Source organism: Sorex araneus, chromosome 11, assembly GCF_027595985.1.
Source record: "Sorex araneus isolate mSorAra2 chromosome 11, mSorAra2.pri, whole genome shotgun sequence".
Taxonomy (NCBI): domain Eukaryota; kingdom Metazoa; phylum Chordata; class Mammalia; order Eulipotyphla; family Soricidae; genus Sorex; species Sorex araneus.
The window spans coordinates 34,311,037-34,335,195 of NC_073312.1; the positions used below are offsets into that span (position 1 = coordinate 34,311,037).

At 42.9% G+C, this 24,159-nt stretch overlaps 1 protein-coding gene across 3 annotated transcripts in view; it reads left to right on the forward strand.

The window, feature by feature from the left end:
- Positions 1–24,159, forward strand: part of IDE (insulin degrading enzyme) — an 88,636-nt gene that overhangs the window by 34,530 nt on the left and 29,947 nt on the right. For all 3 annotated transcript variants that reach the window (XM_055119054.1, XM_055119053.1, XM_055119055.1), the window contains 6 exons: positions 13,064–13,186; positions 16,667–16,779; positions 17,881–18,043; positions 18,305–18,397; positions 18,821–18,912; positions 21,013–21,093. In XM_055119054.1, the coding sequence (XP_054975029.1) occupies positions 13,064–13,186; positions 16,667–16,779; positions 17,881–18,043; positions 18,305–18,397; positions 18,821–18,912; positions 21,013–21,093 (665 nt within the window). The remainder of the gene's footprint in view (positions 1–13,063; positions 13,187–16,666; positions 16,780–17,880; positions 18,044–18,304; positions 18,398–18,820; positions 18,913–21,012; positions 21,094–24,159) is intronic.

A 24,159-nucleotide genomic window follows, 5' to 3' on the forward strand; every position in this document is an offset into this window, starting at 1 on the left:
TGCTCCTTGCCTCCCTAAAAAACAACCCTCTGAGGACCAAATAGACAGTACAGGGTTAAGGTGCTTTTCTTTTCTTTCTTTTTTTTGCTTTTTGGGTCACACCTGGCGATGCACAGGGGTTACTCCTGGCTCTGCACTCAGGAATTACCCCTGGCCATGCTCAGGGGACCATATGGGATGCTGGGATTCGAACCCGGGTCGGCCGCGTGCAAGGCAAACGCCCTACCCACTGTGCTATCACTCCAGCCCCAAGGTGCTTTTCTTATATGCAGCCAATCTGAATCTCAGAGCCCCAAGGTCCCCCCAGCACTGCCAGGAATGACCCCCAAACATAGAACGAGGAGTAGCCTCAAGGACTGTAGTAACCCCCCAAACAAATGAACAAACAGGAAATATACCCAGTATTGCCAAGAATCTCACCTGGACCCCTAAGCACTATTTTTATCTCCCCCATCACCCCCCAAAATGGTAAAGACAACTCCTGAAGACAGCTTTCTATTTGGAAACCAGTTAAATATACCCAGCATAGTTTTATACATTTACAAAGATTTCTTTGTTGTTATTTCTTAGATTTGGTTGGGTGTGTGTCCCCATTAAAATCTCTTTTTTTGTTGTTTGGGGGCCATATCTTGTGGTACTTGGTTGGGGCTTACTCTGGGCTCTGTCCAGTGGGATCACTCCTGGTAAGGCTCAAGGGACCATACATATGTGGTGCTGAGGATCAAACCCCAGCTAGGTAAGGCAAGCACTTACCCACTGTACCATCTTCTGGCCCCAATCCCCATATATTATTTATATGGTTGCACAGGGAATTATAGAGGATCCCGCTAGCAGGAAAGAGCAAGAAAAAGCATCTTTCCTTATGGGCAATCTAATAGGAGCTTAGAATTTGCCTCTATTAAAGCAAATAGAAATTGCTTTACATTGTAGTTAGCAGCATTTATAATACTGTATTTTTAGACAGAGTACCTAACACTCAATATCAGCATCACTGCTAAGAGGAATCCTGTGGTTCCTGAAATGTCTACACATTGTTGAATTGTTTGAAATGTGGCTTTTGCAGAGTCCATGAGCATATATGGTGTATCAAGGAGAGTTTAGATGCATTAAATGCAGATTTATTGACAATAGTTTAGTGCATGAAGTCATACACATGAGTTAAAATCTGGTAACTAGGCAAGTTACTTAGCTGCATGATTCATTTTCCCATCTGGTAATACCAACGAATTTATAGCATTATTATAAGATTAAATGTGATATTGCTCATAAAGCACAGTGAGGAAGAATTCAGAAATTGCTCAGTAGATAGGGAGACGGGAACTATTATGAAATAAGAATTCTTTTTTTTTTTTTTTTTGCTGTAGTAGACCTTATAGGTGACCTTACACTTGAGTCTGGAAGGAGAGAGCCTGCTGCAGGCCAAGGTTATCGATTATCAGTCTGAAACTTAAGGAGCTTAACTGGACACTGCCCTTTTTCTAATCCAAGGTCGCTTTTGCTGTTTACTGCTCAAGCTCTTTCTCTTACTGATGAGCCCATCAGAAATGCTAGAAATAACTCTCTCCCTTTCTCTTGATGTAGTGAAGGGAATATGGCCCCACAGTTTACAATGTTATGTCACTGTCACTGTCACTGTCATCCCGTTTTTCATTGATTTGTTCGAGCGGGCACCAGTAACGTCTCTCATTGAGAGACTTATTGTTACTGCTTTTGGCATATCCAATACGCAAGGGTAGCTTGCCAGGCTCTGCCGCGCGCGCGGGCTCGATACTCTTGGTAGCTTGCCGGACTCTGAGAGGGCAGAGGAATCGAACTCGGGTCGGCCGTGTGAAAGGTAAACGCCCAACCACTGAGCTATCGCTCCAGCCCACAATGTTATGTAACGCCTAAAAAGGTTTTTTTGTTTTGTTTTGTTTTGTTTTGTTTTGCTTTTTGGGTCACACCTGGCAATGCACAGGGGTTACTTCTGCCTCTGCACTCAGGACTATCACCCCTGGCAGTGCTCAGGGGACCATATGGGATGCTGGGAATCGAACCCAGGTCGGCCACATATAAGGCAAATGCCCTATCTACTGTGCTATTGCTCTAGCCCTCTAAAATGTTATGATTTAAATAAATGTGTTTTTATTTCTTTTAAAGGGGGGGAGATTTATAAAACAAATCACAAAATTATTTTATCCCAGTGATAGTTTTTTTTAAATAGTTTCTTTTGGTAGGGATTAGATACTTAGACAAAGAGTGCCACTTTTATGTGAAATGGTTGGGATTACTCTTTGGGAGTTGCCTTTTAAATAGCCTCATGATTGGACAGGAGCGATAGTACAGCAGGTAGGATGTTTACCTTGCATGTGGCTGACCTGGGTTCGATACCTGGCATCCCATATGGTCCCCCAAGCACTACCAGGAATAATTCCTGAATGAGGAGCCAGGAGTAACCCCTGAGCATTGCTGGGTGTGGCCCCAAAAGTCAGAAAATAAGTGAATAAATAAATAGCCTGGTGACTTATCAATGTAGTTCAGGACGTAGCCGCACTTCTTTCAGAAATAAATTAGTAAAATTTTGTATTTCTCATATTTTAACATGTACGGGATGTGGGGGTGTGCATTTCATTAGCTCAAAGGGTGGAGTGCATGTGTTAGATCAGTTTAATCCCTTGCAGTCCAGTGGTCCCCCTGAGCACTAGCAGGCATGCTCCCCAAGCACTGAGTTGGGAGTAGCCTCTAAGGACTGTTTAGTGCACATCCTTCCCCCAACCCAAAACTAAACAAAGAATGACCTCTGGTTGGTTTCTGGAGGCAAGAAGTCTCGGGAAAAAGTGCATGGTGTTATGTATGTGTGGGTGGAGTTTGAAGGCATATTTGTTTTTCTAAACACTGACACGGCTGCTGGAAACTTATTAAGCCAAGTATGAGGAAGTATGAACAGCTAAGAGTTGAGTGACCCAGATCTGTATAAAAGTATAGAAAATGAGATCTGCTGAGTTTAGAAACCTAATCTAACAGTAAAGTTTTTGGAATAGAAAGGCTCTTTCTCCTTTTTGTTTGGCCACACCTGGTGGTGCTCAGACACCATACCTGCTCTGTGCTCAAGGGTCATAGCTGGCAAGTGTTTGAGGGACCATCTGTAGTACTGAAGTTCGAGCCAGGGTCATGGTTTTTGGGCTAAACTGCAGTGCTCATGGGCTTCTCTGGGCTTAGTTCTCTGGGCCCATTCCTGACAGCTTGTAAAACAATTTTTCAGTATCTACTGAAGTGATGTTTATGCTGTTTGACCATGGGAATCCATTTCTGGACATATTCCTGGGCATCCTGGAGAGGAACAGCTCAGCAGCCGGACGGAGGGAGCATATACAAGAATGTACAGGAAACATTTTTTTTGGGGGGTGGGTAGTAGCTCCTGTTGATGCTTGAACATCAGTCCTGGTAGTGCTCAAGGGACTGTGTAGAGTTGGGGATTGAACTGGACGTTCCTCCATGGAAAGCATGAACTCCAGCCCTTTTGTGATCTGGCGTCTGTAGAATATATTACATTGTTGCTGGTGGATTGGTTGAGGGAAGCTGGGGAAGGAATTGGTGTTGAAACAGTGCATGCCTGAAACCTGATCATGAGTAACTGTGTAGTTTCACTGTGACTAATTAAAAAAAATTTAATATATTACGTAGCAGTGAAAATGAGCAAACTGGACTTCAAGTATCAAACTAGGTAGAGTGCAGAATATTTTTATCAAAAAGTTAAGATGTAAAAAAAATAGACCTAAGGAAAAAAAAGAAAAAGTAAGTTTTAAAACATGTATGGAAGCTTTCTATAAAATTTAAATACAGTTGAAACATACTGAATTTCTTTTTTTTCCTTTTTGGGTCACCCCCAGAGACTCACAAGGGTTACTCTTGGCTCATGCACTCAGGAATTACTCCTGGCAGTGCTCAGGGGAACATATGGGATGCTGGGAATCGAACACGTTTGCTGCATGTAAGGCAAACATCCTACCCACTGTACTATCACTCCAGCCCCATACTGGATATTATTAATGTCTGTATAGGACTTACTAAGTTCCACACTTTGATTGCTTGTCCTAGGAGTGAAGGAGGAAGAGACTTTTGCTCTGTCCTTAATGGTGGATTTTTCATTTTTAATGGAAGGAAAAAGATTTGTAATAATATGGCAAAATGTGATGAGACAAAACTGGGTTGTATATACCTAAGTGGTAATCATGTTTGTACAACATACGTTGTATCACTTCTCTGTGTTGAAACATTTAAAATATTTTAGTTTTAAAAGAGAAATGTGGACTACTTCAATATTCATTTGTTTAACGATGAGAAAATGAAAGCCCAACAGGGTGACACTTTTCAAGGTGAGCAGGAGAGAGAGCACACTTGTGTGTGTAGGTGGACTACTATATATTGACTTATCAGCTTAGACACAGTGAAAAAGAAAATCCCTGTAGATTATTTATTATCTTATGCATTGAGTTTCGCAAACCTTTCTGCAACCAAATGGGACAAGCCCTCAAATTGCAGTTTTTCCTCCTCTGATCATAGTTCTTACTTTCTCAAAGTGACATCTGATAATAATTTTTGTTTTAAGGGACTGCAGTGATAGCCAAGTGGATGAAGCACTTGCTTGTATGTGGCCAACCCAGGTTTGATCCTCACACTACATATGGTTCCCCTAGCCCCACTGGGAGTGCTCCCTGAGCACAGAGCCAGGAGTAAGCCTTGAGCACAGCTGAGTGTGCCTCACCGCCCAATTATTTTGTTTGTTTTGGTTTTGACTCACTTTGTTTGGAAGTTGCTGTCATATAAAGTCTATGAAGTCTGTCTTCGTACCTGTTTCCTTTTGAAATCTTTATGACCCTCCTAGTCGCCAGCATCAGCCAGGAATTTCACCTCCTACTGGCATATTACTCAGTGATTGAAAAAAGTTTGACCGGGGCTGGAGCAATAGCACAGCGGGTAGGGCGTTTGCCTTGCACACGGACGACCCGGGTTCGATTCCCAGCATCCCATATGGTCCCCTGAGTACCGCCAGGAGTGATTCCTGAGTGCAGAGCCAGGAGTAGCCCCTGTGCAGAGCCAGGTGTGACCTAAAAAGCAAAAAGCAAAAAAAAAAAAGTTTGACCTCAAAACTTGGGCTGATGGGGCTGGAGCGATAGCACAGCGGGTAGGGCGTTTGCCTTGCACGCGGCCGACCCGGGTTCGATCCCCGGCATCCCATATGGTCCCCCAGCACCGCCAGGAGTAATTCCTGAGTGCAAAGCCAGGAGTAACCCCTGAGCATTGCTGGGTGTGACCCAAAAAGCAAAAAAAAAAAAAAAAAAAACTTGGGCTGAACTGGCTTTAAATCTTTGCTTTACCACTGTCCAGCTGAAAATCTGTGCATATGGAACTTCTCTGTAAATTCTTGGTTTCCTGCCTTTCTTGGTTGATGTGATAATTAAATGAGGTTGTGCAGGGGAAGTGGTTAGCAAAGTCTGACCGTGTTCAGTAATGACAGTAGCCTTCACAACAGTGTAGTAATATGATAACTGATCAGTCGTTGTGAAAGATACCAGAACTTCAAGAAAGCCCCTCTGGTGAAGGAAAGCTTCCACAGCTAAGAACTGCCTGAAAGGCCTGTGAGTTTGATGAACTGGCAGTAGGGCAGAATAATGTTAGAGAAATACTGTTCTCCTTATCTTTCATTGCTAAAATGTTATGCATTTGGAGGAAGAGTACCACCATACCTGGCAGTGCTGGGGTCACACCTGGTGGTGCAGGAGATGGATGGCATATAGTCTGCTTGAACTTCCAGCTAGGCATACGCTCCACCACTGCCACCACTTGGGATACAAACAGGAATATTTGGATTTATAGTTCTAATTATTCTTTCATGATTTGTTTCTCTAAACATAAGCACATAACAAACCACCAAACAGAACGAGCCCTGTGGAAGTAAGGCTTAGTTAGATGGGAAAGAAATGGAAAAATAAATAAGGGAAGTAGTGGGTGGGTGGGTGAGGGAACCCATCAGGGTGTTCCTTGATTCACGTGGAGTGAAGGCAGAGTGGGAAGGCATCTACGAGTAGAAGGAGGCGTGGAACCCCTCTGTACTCAGTCTTGCCACAAATTGGTAGTTGGGTATGCAAGTTTGAGCTGAATTTCTGTTTTTTTTTTTTTTTTTGTGAGCTTCATGAATGGTGACATGTTTTTTCCTTCAAGGACATATAATGCTCAGTTATCTCTCTGATGCTATAACCATCAATCCTCTCTAATTCTTGTTCCTCCAGTTCTATCAGTCCTTTTCACATTAATTAGCTTAAATAACTCTCTAAAGAAGAAAATAATCTGGGCCTGGGGAACTGGCTCAAAGGGCTGGTGCACGTGCCTTGCATGCTGAGACTCAGTTCTGTCAGCAGCGCTGTCGCCCAGCCTGACTATCCCATTTCTGCTAGAGAGGCCTGGGGGGTGGGGAGTGGGGGAGCACACCTCCTGGCCCCCTGTGCAGTGCCTAGCAGCCCTCTTCCCCCAGAGTAAAAAGAAAAGCAAAGGAAATCTCCTTTTCACCTAATTGGCTGCCCACTAATAGAGTTATTACAGGAAAGGTCAGACAAATGTTTCATTCATTCCCTTTAGTTACCAGCATCCAAAATAATGTGTTGGTTCCCTGGCATCCTTGAAAGATGACTAATTTGTAGGGGTTTTTTTTGTATCATAATGTACTCATGGATATAAAAATATTTGGTGTGTTTCAACTCACTTAGTCATGTCTTATTATTCCCATGGATTTTGCTATCATTGTTTTTCCCTCATCTATGGAAAACTAAGAATTTACTGGAAACTAGAACTGGTGGAAACAGACACATTACTTAAGTCCCTTCTCTCTAGTAAATCATATCTTATATTGGATGTACTTCCCAAGCTGTAAGAGAATACTGTCTTTAACTCTCTAGGAACATCCATGGCCTTTTGTTTATTTAATTTATTTATTGGCTTTTTGGGTCACACCTGGTGATGCTCAGGGGTTACTCCTGGTTTTGCACTCAGGAATTACTCCTGGTGGTGCTCGGGTACCATATGGGATGCCGGGAATTGAACCTAGGTAAGCCACATGCAAGACAAATGCCCTACCCACTGTACTATCCTTCCAGCTCCAGTTTATTTTTTGTGTTTTGGGCCATACCCAGCAACACTCAGATTTTCCTCCTGGCTCTGTGCTCAGGGATCACTCCTCGAGAGTTAAGGGACCATACGGGATTCTGGGAACTGAAACTGGGTCCGCCTCATGCAAGGCATCGCTCTAGCCCCATCCATGGATTTTTTTTTAAGATGCTCGAATTTTAAAAGTCTCCAGGATTTTTATAGGATTGCAACTGAGAGAAGAAGGAACTCTTGTGCCATGGAGAGGTGTGTCCTGCCAGGTTATGGTGTGATGATTGAGGCTGGAGCTACTGCTGTGGTCATTGGAGGCGTGGGCCCACTCCGATGGAGCTTGGGCCTGCGGTGCTCAGGCCCCACCTGGACCCCATGGATGCTCAGGGCCACAAGACCCATCAGAAGAGAGCATTTGGGATAAGGGATTAAACCCATGATCTCAAATATGCAAGACTTCTGCTCTACCATTTGAGCCATGTCCCTAGCCGCAAGAAAGGTTTTGGTGTTGGTTTTTTGATGGTAGTTTTTATTGTTTGGAGGCCACCCCTGACAGTTACTTAGGGGTTATTTCCGCTCTGTACTTAGGGGTCACTTCAGGCAGTGTTCAGGAAATCAGACACGGTGCTAGGGATTCCAGTCAGTCCCGTGTGAGGCTGGAGCCTGAGCTCTCTCTCCAGTTCCAAGAAGTATTTAAGAAGAGCATATAATAATTCCAAGAAACTATTGATTTCTTAACCCAACCTTAAGAAGTTGCATTTCTAGAGAAATGCAAACTGAAGATCTTCCTTCTCAAGCATACATTGGTAGGCAAGCTGTAGTTTCTTTTCTTACTTTTTTTTTTGGGGGGGGGTCACACCGATGATGCACAGGGGTTACTCCGGGCTCATGCACTCAGGAATTACTCCTGGCGGTGCTCAGGGGACCATATGGGATACTGGGAATCAAACCTGGGTCGGCCACATGCTAGGAAACGCCCTACCCATTGTGCTATCACTCTAGTCCGCAAGCTATGGTTTCTAAGGCAGATTTCTAGAACTTCAAACTCAGTTCTTCTCATGAGGTGTAAGAAATAATTAACTTTAAAATTTTTCAGAAATATAAATTCTTTGACTTTGTAGAAGAAATAACTACCAGATGACATTATTACATTAGTACTCATTTAGAGTTTTTGTTGTTTGTTTTTTGTTATGGGACCACATCTGGCAATGGTCAGGGGTTACTCTTGGCTCTGGAATCACTCCTGATGGTGCTTGGGGAATCATTTGGGATAGCAGAGATCGAACTTGGTCAACTGCATGCGAGAAAAGTGCCCGACCTGCTGCATTATCTCTCCAGCCCTGCGTGGGTAGTTTTCTTTTAATAGATTTGAAATAATTGTAATGAAAATATAAGCATTTACTGAATTATGAGTACAGTCTACAAAACCTTCATGTCCAAAAATAGATAAAAGAAAAAACAATTTTTATATCTATTATCACTTTTCATAAGCTTCACAATTCGAGTTTATATTAAGCATCTGATAAATGCTATGCTGAGCCTTCCATAAATTCTTCATTTAGTTCTCATACTGATCTTGTGAGACTGGTTCTCTTATTTTACTTACAAATAAGAAATCTTGGGGCAGGAGAGAGTGCAGTGGGTAGGGCATTTGTCTTGTATGTGGCAGACCCGGGTTTGATGCTTGGCACCCCATCTCATCCCTGAGCCAACCAAGAGTGATCCCTGAACACAGAGAGGAGTAAGCCCTGAGCACTGCCAAAGTGTGGCACAAAACAACAAAAAATAGGAATCTCCTGAGCTTAGAGTTGAGAATCTTGGCTATATCTCAGAGCTAAGAAACCAAGAAGTCAGGGAATGGCTACATGTTTCAACAGCTTGGCGTGTATCTAGATCATCCTGTTTTATAGATGAAAGAAGTGATCCCTCGGAGATAGTTCAGACTTCTCCAGAGTTGTGTAATTACTAGCTTCTGATAAAGTCAAGACAAGAAACCCTGACGCTTCCAGCACGTTTCCAGAAGGCCAGAGGAGCAGAGTCCTAGCAGGGCTCATTCTGATGGGGACAAATCCTTCGTTTCAGGCTCTGGAGCAATAGTACCGTGGGCAAGGCGCTGCGCATGGCCAACCTGGGTTCAGTCCCCAGCATCCTGTATGGTCCCCTGAGCTCTGCCAGGTGTGGCCCCAAAACCAAAAATAAAATAAATTTGACATAAATTATTTAGCTAAATTAGCATGCGTTTAGGATAGTATGTTTCAGTAACTAAAGTGTTATTTGTTATCCCAGCTATATTTACACTGACTTCTACACATGGGTCCTCCCTCCCTCTTCCCTTCCCTCCCCCTCCCTCCCTCCCTCCCTCCCTCCCTCCCTCCCTCCCTCCTTCCTTCCTTCCTTCCTTCCTTCCTTCCTTCCTTCCTTCCTTCCTTCCTTCCTTCCTTCCTTCCTTCCTTCCTTCCTTCCTTCCTTCCTTCCTTCCTTCCTGTGTACTTTTGGGGGACTGGAGAGAGTAGCTCAAAGGTTTAGAGTCCATGCTTTGGGAGGTCCAGATTTTTATTTCTGGCACTGTGAAAAGGAAACAATTAGTTCTTTCTTCCTCCCTTCCTCCTCTACTTCCTCCTTCTCTTCCTGTCTTCCTCCCTTCCTTTGGTTAAATCCTCGCTCTCTCCATTATCCTTTTGTGGTGGTGGCAAGGACCAGGTGTCGTGCACAGACCTGACTGGGGCGCTCACACGGAGCTTTCACATTAGCCTTGGTGCTTGTCAGGGGGTGGACAGGAGGCTGCAGTGCTTGCATAGTCATCCATGGTGCTCAATGAATTTTGCGCTCGTATAGTTGTGATCATGCACACGCTTGGTGGGGCACTCATTCTTCGTTGAAGACACAAGTTGCGGTCGTGTTTGCTGGGGCAGGGTGGCCGAGAGTCATGTGCAGTGCCAGAAATAGCAGAGAGCAGAGCTGCCTGGATCACTCAGCACATGCAGGATACCAGGGTTTTGGATTCATGCCTATAGGCTTGCGAGGCAGGTGCTCTGAGCTCCCGGCTATTTCTTCAGGCCACACATGGTTCTTAAGTGGAGGAAAGTTATCTGAACCCTTGACAGAACTTTCTTCTCTACTGTGTACAGCCAGTGTCTGGGAGGCGCAGATGCCAGGAGTCCCTCCTGCAGTTCTAACCCCAGTAGTATTGTGTCTGTGTAATGCTGCAAATAACTATGCTAGATGCTGCAACCGGTTTACTTATTTGCTTTTCCCAAAAGGAGATAATAGCAAAGCACTGTGCACTGTACAGGTCACTTAAAGAAGCTGCCTTGGGACAGGAGAGATAGTACAGGGTTAGGGCTCTAGCCTTATACATGGCTGACCCCTGCTCAGTCCTCAGCACCATGCGTGTCTGCCAAGTACTGCTGGTTGTGGCCCCAAAGAAGGGATGGGAAAGAAGGGGGACAGGGATGAGGGAAAAGGGAAAGCTGACGCACATCAGAGGACCCGTGCCCGTGTCCCCCTGCCCTGGGTTCCACCAGGCGCTCTGGAATTCTAGGCCCAATCCCCAAGCTCTGTTCTATCCTCTTATACCTTTCTTTTCTTTTTGGTGGAGGACCTCACCCGGTAGGACTTATTCCTGGCTCTGTGCTCAGGGATCACTCCTGGTTGGACTGGGGGACCATATGGGTGCTGGGGATTGAGCCCCAGTCAGCCTCACACACGGCAGGTGCTGTGCTTTCTCTCCGGCTCCACTTTCTGTTTTTGTAGACTTTCTGAAGGCACTGTCTTGTGAGAGGGTCGAGAAAGTGAATAGCAAACCTGACCTGGTCCATCGTACCTAGTGTCCATAGTCCTTTGTCAGTGTATTGAGAACTGACTGTCCTCCCAGTCTGCTTGTGCAAAGCAAGCACCCTACCCATTGTATTATCTCTCTGGCCCAGTAGAGAAAATGTTAAAACATTATCCAGCAGAAAGGTTCCCCCACCCTCGTCCCTCCAAGATTTGTTAACTCAGGTTCTTTGAATAGCACCTGAAAACAAGTAAGGTGAGAGGATGTTGCAGATTACAACAGTTCTGGCATTGTACTGATCTGTAGTAAAAAAATACTGAGAGTACTAATTAAGGACCTGGGAACTTCCCAGCAGGCCGCCTCTAGGAAATAGAAGTACATTCAATGACTTTGTGTCTCAAAAAGGGTTGTTGAGGGAACTGGAGCCATAGTGGGTAGGGTGTTTGCCTTGCACATGGCCGACCCAACTTCTGTCCCCAACATCCCATATAGTCTCCTGAGCACTGCCAGGAGTAATTCTCCTGAGTGCCCCCAGACAAATTTTTGGTGAGTGCTTGCTAAGTCAGTTCTCACACACTCTCCACTAGTTGTATTGATTCGAGCATCTGGGACATAAATCTTAGTTCAATGCAGCTGACTGTGGGTTTGAGGACGCCATCTGGTGGCTTTTTGTAGATAATCCAGTTTAGTGACAAGATTCTTCCTGTGCTGCTTCATCGGGGGCCCAGGCTGTAACTCTAGGGGTAGAGGCTTATTTTGCGTGCATGAGGCGCTGCCTTGATTCTGTACACTGCAAATAAATAAGCTACGTGCTGACATCTATATCTATGTATGTCTTGCTTGCCCGTGTAACTATATGTAAAGCCAATAGCAGCGGGGTAGGGTGGCAGAGGAAAGAGGAGAAACTTGAAACGAACAAGCCTTTGAGACCAGGGAGATTGCGCAAAGGACTGGAGCACGTTTTGCACTCCTGGGTGTGAACCCCCCAAACAGTAAAGCCCAGAATCTGTTCTGCTAATGGTTTTATCTCTTCAGATGTAAGACAGAGCAATAATAAATTGCATTAGAATCTGTACTGGAGAGATAGTACCAGGGGTAAGACTCTTGCCTTATATATGGCTGACCCTGGTTCCATCCCTAGCACTGTGTGTGGTCCCTTGAGCACTGCCAGGATGATCCCTGAGCACTGAGCCAGTTCTAGCCCCTGAACAGTACCAGGGATTGGCTCTCAACCCTCTTCGCTTTCCCCATTAGGTGAGGGTTCTAAAATTAGGGGTGGGTCAGTCTCCCAAACAGTGCTCAGGAGGACCAGGAGCCATACCTGTGATACTCAGCCAACCCAGACCATTTGGTCAAAGGCTCAGTGCCAGGGCCCGGTGCTGCGGCTCTTCGAAGATCTGTTGGTGAACATACACTAGAATATTATATTTTTAATCACAGTGGCACTTTTGAAGAGGGTACTGATCATCGGAAATCCATTTCCCAGTCCCTGAACTTACAAATGCTTTATGAGAAATAGTGCTGAGACAGTCTGTTTGCACTTTTTATTTTTTGTCTTTTTATTATGTTTTGTTTGGGCTGTTTGGATCCCACCTGATTGCTGGCTATTGAACCTTGACTTTCTGCTTTTGACATATTTTACTTATTTCATTGTTAAATTTCTTAAGAGATCTCATAAAAATAACGTTTCGTGCTATTTTTACCTGTCTTAAGTCAAATCTGTGAGAACTCACATCACAAATTTAATGCTTCATCCAAGAATAGTTCTTTTCTTTCCACAAGTAACTCAGCAAGTTCCAAAAAGATCCCTCAGTGACTCTGTTCAATTAATTATGGAGCACTTAGGGACTTGGAAATTAAAATAAGTGTGAACAGAGGCCATGAGGATCTCATTTTTTTTCTTATTAGTGCTTACCCGCGATCTCATAGGGATTTTAAGAACTATGATTTTTATAAAGTTCCTGAGGGACAACCATCGTTTATGTGTTACTAGAGCATACTATTCTGTCTTGTGTATCCTGTTTACATTCAAGCATTTTTGACTACTTATTATGTATGTTAAGTTTGAACCCCAGCATTTAAATTCACCCTATAGCAGTCAGTATTTGTGAAACATTATATTTTGCCTTTTCTGAAAAATGTTTTCTTCCTTTTCAGGTAACAAATATACTCTTGAGACTAGACCAAACCAAGAAGGCATTGATGTGAGACAAGAGCTACTGAAATTCCATTCTACTTATTATTCATCCAACTTAATGGCCATTTGTGTTTTAGGTCGAGGTAAGACTAAAGTTTTTCAGAGTTGTGTAATTTAAGTTTTCCATTTGGTCTGTGTGTGTGTGTGTGTGTGTGTGTGTGTGTTTGTCAGTGTGTGTTTGTGTGGGGGAGGTATTAGGTATCACACATACAAGGCAAAATGCTCTAACACTAAGCTTAAATTCCTTATACTCTATGAAGGGATGGGTTCCCAAACTTTGTATGAGGGAAGTATAAGCACAAAAGTGTATAAATCTGTAACTGTACCCTCACGGTGATTCTCTAATTAAAAATAAATAAATTAAAAAAAAATTCCTTATACTCTAGCTTCTTGAGAGTATTAAAAAAGTATTTAAGATATAGCCTTTAATTTATAATGATAGAGTTGGAGAATATCTGAAGGCAGGGTTTAGGAGATTTTAAGAAAATAAAAATTAGTTCTATCTTACATGAGAGATTTATAGATACATACCAAGATAGTACCAAAGGTCCAAAGACAACATAACAGAAGAACTGGTCCACAAAAAAGAGTTGGTGAGAGGTTGTAAGGAAGGGTCTTTGGGACCCTTGGCAAGGAGAGAGTTGGGTACACTGGTGATGCAGTGTGGTGTCAGAATTATGTTCATGATAAACCATTACTAACAGCATTGTAAACCACAAAATCTCAATAAAAAAATTTTGGAGGCCATACTTGGTGGTGCTTAGGAGTTATTTCTGGCTCTGTACTCAAGAATTACTTGTGGCAGTGCTCAGGGGACCATATGAGATGGCGGGGATCGAACCTGAGTCACCTGCATGCAAAGCCAGTGCCTCACCTGCTGATCTGCCTCTCCAGGCCCAAAGCTCATATTTTTAGTATTCCAATATCTGATGTTAAAAAACTTAACAATGATCAGGGGTTATTCCTGGCTCTGCCCTTAGGAATTATTCCTGGCAATGCTTAGGCACCATATGGGATACTGTCATCCTGTTGCTCATCGATTTGTTCGAGTGGGCACCAGTAACGTCTCTCATTGAGAGACTTACTGTTACTGTTTTTGGCATATCCAATACATACGGGTGGCTTGCCAGGCTGTGCCGAGTGGGCTTGATACTCTCGGTAGCTTGCTGGGCTCTCCGAGAGGGGCGTAGGAATCGAACTCGGGTCGGTCTCATGAAAGGCGAACGCCCAACCGCTGTGCTATCGCTCCTGAATATGGGTCCAGTGCAAAGCAAACATTCTACCCTCTGTACTGTCTCTGTGGCCCTGGTCCACATGCCTGATTCTTGACTATCAAGTGATTGTTTATTCCTTTATAAATACTTCTGTTTCAGAAGATAGAATCAAGGTGTGTCCCTTGTTTATAAAAAGATAATCTCTTTACTGTTTTCTTTTAGACTAATAGTGATAATATATACATGAAAAGAATATTTCCCACACAGTAAAGAAATATAAAATGGAAATCAAGGGCTGGAGAGATAATATAGATGAGTAGGGCACTGCTTTGCATATGGCCAACCCAGGTTTGATCCCTGGCATCTTATATGTTCTCCTGAGCACCGCCTGGAGTAATTCCTGAGTGCAGAGCCAGGAGTAACTCTGAGCATCAACGGGCATGGTCCCGAAACAAAACAAAAAGATGGAACTCAAGTTCTTCTCCCATGCTATGACCACCTCACCTTCCATAGTTTCTTATTATTTTTTCCCAAATAGAATTTTGCTCATATATTTACTTATATGATGCCTGTTAAGACATGAACAAGGGGCTGGAGTGATAGTACAGATTTTTGGGTACATCTCTTGCACCCAATTCTGGTTCACTCCCTGGTACCACATGACCTCGCACGCATGACTGGGGATAGGCCTGTTGGTGGTCCCCTGCACCCAAGGGCCTGAGTAGCTCCACATCCTCAGTCCCACTTTCTGCATGCTCAGCCTATCAGGTGTCACCAGGAGCACCTCCCAGTCCCCCTGAGTGCCGCTTGGGAGGCCCCTTCTTCAAAGGGATTCTACTACGTCATTATTTTGTATGCTGCTGTTGATAGAGTTTTTAGATATTTTTGTATTAGTAGAAACAGATCTCTCCTTCATTAGGGATTCAATGAAATTCTTCTATATTGACATTTCTTAACATCTTCACATATGTCAGTGTTTAGTTCATTTCCAGTTCTTGTAACTGAACAGTGTGCGTTAAATATTTATACTTACTTGCAGCTTTAAACCTTACAAGCGTACCTTTTTTGATAGGGTGCAGGTGTTGGGGTTTGGCTATGTTGGCCATGCTCAGGGGCTACTCTAGCTCCTGTTTCTGGGGGACCTGTAATGCCAGCCGTGGGAACCCAGACCTCCTGCATGGTGAAAGGATGCGTTATCACCTAGCCCTGACAATTGAGATTCTTACCAAAGAATATGGCCGATGAGGATGTAGAACTGTACTTCAATAGTCATGTAGTTCTGTCAGGAATTACTAACCTCTGAGTGAGCTTGGCACATTGTGATGATACAGATTCATATAATGGTAGCACTGTAGCACTGTCGTCTTGTTGTTCATTGATTTGCTCGAGTGGGCACCAGTAATGTCTCCATAGTGAGACTTGTTACTATTTTTGGCATATCGAATATGCCATGGGTAGCTTGCTAGGCTCTGCCGTGCAGGCGGGATACTCTCAGTAGCTTGCCAGGCTCTCTGAGACGGGCGGAGGAATCGAATCTAGGTCAGCCGCGTGCAAGGCAAACACCCTATCCGCTGTGCTATCGCTCCAGCACCTCTAATACTTATTTTAAATTTATTTTAAAAGAGTAATTGTGAATTCTTTTTCTCTTAAGTATAATGAGTTTGAAATAGAAAACAGAAATGTGTGAGGTATAACCATTATCAGTATTGCTAATTAGTAACTTGATTTTATAGGCACTGGTAGAATTTAAGTGCTTTAGCTTTATCATATGGAATTTCAGTTTTGTTTTCTTTGGGGGCCAAACCTGGATGTGCTCAGTGCTCACTGCTAGCTCTGCTCGGGATCACTCCTGACAGCGATGCCCGGGATTGAACCTGTGTTGCCTGGTGCAGGGCAAGAGCCCTCCCCACTGTACTATCTCTGCAGCCCCAGGAGTTATAAATAATTCTGACTTTTATTTAATAGCCCTGAAAGCTTTCAGAAGATAAAAGGTTTTTTTTTTTTTTTTTTGTCCATTTTAGAGGTGGGGGTTTGGGTCAGATCTGGTGGTGCTCAGGGACTCCCAGCACTGTGTTCAGGGGACAGCATACAGTGCTGAGGATCGAACTGGGGTCAGCTGCATGCAAAGCAAGTGCTCTACCACTTTATCACTCCAGTTCCATCAGAGCATTCTGTCTTCGCTCCAGTTTAATTAAGAGATTTAATTTACGTATAATGTTGTGTAAAATTTAAGGCATGTTAATTACACACACACACACACACACACAATTCTAAGTTTTGAAAATGCCAAGAAATATGTGGCTGAATGGTTGTGTTATAATTGAAATTGTTTTGTCTGTTTTCTTGTAGAATCTCTAGATGACCTAACAGATTTAGTGGTGAAGTTATTTTCCGAAGTAGAGAACAAAAATGTTCCACTGCCAGAATTTCCTGAGCACCCTTTCCAGGAAGAACATCTGAAGGTAAGAATAACTTTTTCGGGATCTTTAATTTTTTCCTTTTCCTTTATTTTTGCTGCGAGGACCTGGGGTTGAGCCCATGCTTGGTTGTGGTGCTTCCTGTGGTTTTCATTCCTTTCGGTGTAGTCCCCTGCTTGCCAGAGCACTCATGCCTAGCTACAGTACCCTGGAGATTGCATCCATGCCGTGGTGCCCCAGAACAGCAGGGCTGCCTGCACCAGGCTTGGCTATGCAGGTGGCACTAGGGATCGAACTCTTGGTCTCACACTGGCAAAGCAGTACTTTAATTTAAATGCATAACACTTACCTACTTACCAAAGAGTAGATGGAAGAATTTTGAAGTTTTATTCATTCTGTGATTTTTTTTTGTTGTTGTTGGAGGGGGAGAGGCCGGGGTGGTCACACCTGATAATGCTCAGGGCTACATCAGGGATGGAGCTCAAGTCTCCTGCATGCCAAGCATGTGCTTAGCCCTGTGAGCTCTCTTTCCAGCCCTCAAGTTTTAGTAATTTTCTGAATAGAACTTTTTGATATTTGCATAAGCAAACCAGATGTTTCACTTGTTAAGGTGTCACCAGAAAGATACTGATAAGTTCTAACATTTGCATACTTAGTTCTTGGTAGCGGAGGCATTAGCTGATGTTGAAGTTATTATCCAACATCAAAAGACAAGCGTTGACAAATACTTGGCTGAATGGTCTAGGGCAGCACACATAAACTGCATACCAAATACAATGAAGTTCCACTAAAAAATGGCAAGTTTATTTATATCTTTGTGGTGATTATCATTTTATTTGGCGGTTGATTCTCTCCTGAATTTGGGATTTTTCATGAAAGTAATTTTTCTTCATAGTTTGTAAATAACTTACTCAGTAGAAGTTGCATCTAGCTAGGGGCCGGAATGATACTACAGTGGTAAGATGCAGCAAACCTGGATTCAATCCCCGGCTTTCTAGATGGCCCCCTGAGCACTGCCAGGAATGATTCCCGAGTGCAGAGCCAGGAGGAAGCCCTGTGCATTGTCAGGTGTGGCACAAAGAAACAAAAACATGAAATAGAAGTTTTATATAGCTGATCTTCTGATTTTTTTTTCTCCCTTTCCAGCAACTTTACAAAGTAGTACCCATTAAGGATATTAGGAATCTTTATGTGACATTCCCCATACCTGACCTTCAGAAATACTACAAATCAAATCCTGGCCATTATCTTGGCCACCTCATCGGACACGAAGGTCCTGGGAGTCTGTTATCAGAACTTAAAGCAAAGGGTAAGTCTGGGCAGCTCCAGGTGCTGTGTAGAATCCCTCCCTGGTGGTGCTTAGGGACTATGGGGTCCTGGGATGGAGCTCAGGGCCTCTGATGCCAGGAATTTTCTACCTCCCGGGGTGGGGGGTTACTCCCTGAGAATCTCAGCCTGGTGCTACAGGCCTACTAGTTAAGTGCTAAGGGGCATAGTGTGAGTTTTTTAAAAATTCTGTGTTAAATGAAACCACACATGCAGTCACTATGATTTCCTTTGGCTGTCACAGGCTGGGTAAATACTCTTGTTGGTGGGCAGAAGGAAGGAGCCCGAGGATTCATGTTCTTTATCATTAATGTGGACTTGACCGAAGAAGGATTATGTAAGTATTGCCCTTTTGTCTGGGCATGAAAATTGACTTTTTATGTTTACTTTCTAAAAGTTTTTCATGCGGTGAATCTGGCTTTATGTTGTAAAGCTCTACTTCATAAATTCATCCATTATTTTTGTCACACCTAACTTGACCTATGTTTCATGGATGATTTCTCCCTCCTTCATGCTAACCATGTGTGCTGCACTTACAAAATATGTACTTGACTTATTATTTGGCTCATCTACTACTCAGATGTCCTCTCTGACAATTCCCCAAGACTGGCGGGCTGTATGTGTTGGGGGGGACTCTAACACTGGTATCAGAAGGTGAGGACTCCTCCTTCCCTTACCTGATGTTACATTAGGTGGGGTGAGCTCACTGCTTTGAGGATATGAGAACTGAATGGGTTTTTAAGTATGTCCTTTTTTCCAGTACATGTTGAAGATATAATTTTGCACATGTTTCAATACATTCAGAAGTTACGTGCAGAAGGACCTCAAGAATGGGTTTTCCAAGAGTGCAAGGTACTTTTGTTTTATCAAGGACAAATACATGAGAATTAATTTTTCTTAGTTAAATCATTGTGAAATATATACAATTAGAAAGTTGTTGATGATTGCGTTTTTCAGTCATACAGTGTTCCACACCTGTCCCTTCACCAGTATACATTTTCCTCCATCAATATCTCCCATATCCCTCAATAGTCAGGCCTCTACCCCAAGTCTGCCTCTATGGCAGGCACTTCCGCTTTTCACTTTTGCATTCTCTCTCCTCTCTCTCCTTTCCTGACTCCCTCCCTCTCCCTCCCTCTCTCCCTCTCCATCCATTATGTTTTATAGAACAGGTACTGAAAGTTCATCACCTTTACCTACTTTCATTATTCAGTTCTTGTCCAGAGTGATCATTTCCAACGACCATTGTCATAATGATCCCCCTCCTTTTTTTTTTTTTTTATTTAATTCTAACTGCCCTCTTCCCTGCACTTGCCGCAAGCTTCCAATGGTAGGCCAATCCTCCTGGCCCTCATTCTACTGTCCTTGGGTAATAGTCTAATACTATATATTTTTTGTTTTTGTTTTTGTTTTTTGTTTTTTTATTTTTTGCTTTTTTGGGTCACGCCCGGCGATGCACAGGGGTTACTCCTGGTTCTACACTCAGGAATTACTCCTGGCGGTGCTCAGGGGACCATATGGGATGCTGGGATTTGAACCCGGGTCGGCCGCGTGCAAGGCAAACGCCCTACCCGCTGTGCTATCGCTCCAGCCCCAATAGTCTAATACTATAAACACGGGAATTGATTTGAATTAAGGCCCAGTGAATCTTTGGAACCTCCTCCCCCCACCCCCATCTGAACTCTTTGAATTTTACAATTACTTGTGGTTAGGTATAGATGTATTAGTCTGCTTGGCTACATAGATTATCATTAAGGATTAAGGCAGTATTGCATCCTTTTTAGAGGGGAAAAGAAGGAACAGAATTGTTTTTCCAACAAGCAATTTCTTGAAATTGTATCTGTCAGAGCTTACTTTACTCTACCTGAAGCTATATGAACTGTCATTTTTAGAGCTGATAATAAAAATTTGTGGCATGCTCAGAAAAATGGGGAATGGTTTTATTTAAGATTGTGTTCATAAAAAACTGATTATAGCCAAGGATATGGCTCAAGGGAGTAGAGTACATCCTACTGTACTCTATGTGTGAGATCCTGCTTTTAGTTCTTAGCACTGCAAAAAAAACCCAAAACCCAAAAGACTTCAGTATTTTTTTTTTATTTAAAAAAAAATTTTTTTTAAATTTTATTGAATCATCGTGAGATAGTTACAAGCTTTCATGTTTGGGTTACAATCTCACAATGATCAAACACCCATCCCTCCACCATCAATATCCTGGGTATACGCCCCCTTTCCCACCCTCCCCCTGCCTCCATGGCAGACAATATTCCCCATACTCTCTCTCTACTTTTGGGCATTATAGCTTGCAACACAGACACTGAGAGGTCATCATGTTTGGTCCATTATCTACTTTCAGCATACATCTCCCATCCCAACTGGTTCCTCCAGAGGGCTCATTTTAAAGGTTTTATATTGATAGTGCCTAATCTAAAACAGAGACCACATACATTCTGCAATAAAAAATAATTTTATGTACGAAACTCTATCATTCAGTATTGTACTTAATGTCTTTTTTTTTCCACAGAGATTTGTTTTCCAAATTGTTCAACTTCTTTTCCAAGAAATTAAAAATATATCTACTTTATATTTAAGGCTTTTAGCGTTGTGAAAAGTATATTAAGATGAAAGCACCTCTTCACCTATGTAAAAATTTAAAAGTATGATCTCTACTTGGTAAATTTATGACAGTAATGAAGTGCAATTCTGTGAATGGATCAACAGAATCATCTTTCTGATTATTGCATATCACTAGGTTCTGTCACATGGTTTTCCTAATACTGTGACTAATAGTTTCAATAGTTTAGGCTGGAGGAACAGTCTATTGTTTTCCCTCATGTTTACATATTTCTAAGTCAAATAGTTACTTTCTCAGAAAATGATAGTTCATACGCTGAAGAGAAAGTATCTTTGAATAATGGTTGACCTGTCTAACTAGATTAACTTTTCATTTAGGACTTGAACGCTGTTGCTTTTAGGTTTAAAGATAAGGAGAAGCCCCGGGGATATACCTCTAAGATTGCAGGAATATTACATGTAAGTATATGTTGGCAGTATAGAGTACATTGCATGTATAAGTGTTTGTATGTTAATCATGTACATTACGTGTATAGTAAAGTAAGTTTATATTTTACTGTGGTTGTCCGGTTGTGCCAGCACCATTTGTTAAAGAGACTTTCCTTGCTCCACTTCACATCACTTGCTCCTTTATCAAAGATTAGATGGTCATACATTTGAGGTTGTGTGTTGGGATATTCCACCCTGTTCCATTGGTCTGCAGCTCTGCCTTTGTTCCAGTACCATGCTGTTTTAATTGTTACCGCTTTGTAGTAGAGTTTAAGGTTGGGGAGGGTGATGCCTCCCATCATCTTTTTCCCAAGAATTGTTTTAGCTATCCGTGGGCGTTTATTGTTCCATATATATTTCAGGATTGCTTGCTCCATTTATTTGAAGAATGTCATGGGTATCCTTATAGGGATCTCGTTAAATCTGTATAATGCTTTTGGGAGTATTGCCATTTTGACAATGTTTATTCTCCCTATCCATGAGCAGGGGATATGTTTCCATTTCCTCATGTCCTCTTTTATTTCATGGAGTAGAGTTTTATAGTTTTCTTTGTAGAGGTCCTTTACTTCTTTAGTTAAGCTGATTCCAAGGTATTTGATTTTCTGGGGCACAATTGTGAACGGGATTGCTTTTTTCATGTCCCTTTCCTCTGTCTCATTGTTTGCATATAGGAAGGCCATGGATTTTTGGGTATTGATTTTATAGCCTGCAACTTTACTGTATAGGTCAATTGTTTCTAAGAGTTTCTTACAAGAGCTTTTAGGTTTCTCTAGGTATAGTATATTTTACTATATACATTGGCATGTAGAGATGGATCACTGTTTGGTGATCCTGCACACAGACTTGACAGAACTATATGAATGCTAAAAACTGTAACTGCAGTATGAAACTTTAAACTTCTTAGTAACCAGATAAATTTCAATGTCTAATTATGCTTTAAATCTTTTGGGGAGTGGGATGACAGAAGCGGGTTGGACCCCACCCGGCTGTGCTTGAGAGCTCCTCGTGGTTCTGTGCTCGGCAGTTGCCCTGATGGTGCTCGGGGGAACACGCAATGCTGGGGATCCAACCCTGGCCCTTTTGCATGTAGAGCTCGTACGCGGCCCATTGAACAGTCATTCTGGTCTCTTGTGCTTAAAATCTTCCTTGCACATAAAGGCATTTTGCTTATTGGATTTAAATATTCTGCCATTTATGTCAAATGCTACGTATAAGAAAGTGAATCAAGCATTTCTCCATTTTTATTGTTCTTACTGTGAGCTCTCATTCCATGGTCTCTTGACTGGGTTGCCTGTTTTCCTACTTATGCTTTACCATAGTATTTTTTTTTTTTCATTCTTCATGACCTGTTGAAAACCAAAACCATAATCAGATTGCTTCACTTCTTTTGAAGTCCTTCAATGATTTTTCATTGGAGTGGGAATGAAATCTCAGGGTTTTTTTTTTCTTTTTGGGTCACACCGGGTGATGTACAGGGGTTACTCCTGGCTCTGCACTCAGGAATTACCCCTGGTGGTGCTGGAAATCAAACCTGGGATGGCCCCATGCAAGGCAAGCGCCTTACCCACTGTGCTATCGCTCCAGCCCCGAAATCTCAAATTTTCTACATGGTGATCCAACCCCAGTGTATTTCTGTGGCCATTCCCCATTTCACCCTCTCCCATAATACCCGTTCAACTGCAGCTATATATGAACTACCTATTCACCAAATATTAAGTTTTATCTCTTCCTTTAAACTAGAGGTTCCCAATATATTTGACCTTGCTGCCCCCTTTCCTGAAAGAAAATTACTCGGGGGGTAGAGCTTTTGGCTTGCATGCCGCCAACCAGGGGTCGAACCCCAACATTCCCTATGGTCCCCCAAGCACCACCAGGACTGATTCCTGAGTACAGAGCCAGAAGTAAACCTTGAGCATTGCCAGGTGTGGCCCCAAAAATAAAAAGAGTACTTAGCTACTTCAGAAGCCTACTATTTTTTGGGGGGGGTCACACCCGGTGATGCACAGGGGTTACTCCTGGATCTGCACTCAGGAATTACCCCCGGCGGTGCTCAGGGGACCATATGGGATGCTGGGAATCGAACCCCGGTCGGCCGCGTGCAAAGCAAACGCCCTACCCACTGTGCTATTGCTCCAGCCCCAAGAAGCCTACTTTTTTTAGTGAGCAAATGGAAGTTTCCTTCCACCTCATTGCTCACAAAGTTATTGCTGTGCCATGCCTCCAAAACACACGCACACACACACACACACACACACACACACACCCTTCACGCCCCCACCCCCTCCAGGTGCGGTCTCACCCACTTTGGAAGTCTGCTCTAAACCTTTCTGGTTACTGTCAGCTCTACTAGCAATAGTTTTTCCTCCCTGTTGAGACGATTAAGTTTTTATTATTTGGATCTCTATTCAGATAGATCTTCCTCAGAGAGACGTTCTGTTTTTAATTTTTCTTCATGATACCGATCACTGTAGTGACAGTATCTGTTTATGTACCCCCTGCCTCCTTCCAAGTCAGAATGTTAAGTCCACAGAGAACAGACTTGTCATCTGTTTTATTAGCTGTTGTATCCACAGCAACTTCTCAGATGATGCCTGGTGTCCTGTTCATTAGAGTCCATTAACTGTTAAATGAATGAGTCAGTCTCAGTGTAATGGAAATTGCTAAAAAGAATTCTCTACATTAGAATTAGATTTTTCTTCACTACCCAAAAGTATAAGCCTTTTTTTTTTTTAATTCCACAGTCTCTTTCTAAGTGTTTGTCTGATTTCATTCACAGAAGTTAGAGGAAATTTTGCTTACAAAAATGCGTGTAGGTTATATTAAGAATTTTATGGGGGGCTGGAGCAATAGCACAGTGGGTAGGGCATTTGCCTTGCTCGAAGCTGACCCGGGTTCAATTCCTAGCATCCCATATGGTCCCCTGAGCACCGCCAGGGGTAATTCCTGAGTGCAGATCCAGGAATAACCCCTGTACATGGCTGGATGTGACCCAAAAAGAAAAAAACCCAAAAACCCAATACTATAGGTTGATGCATT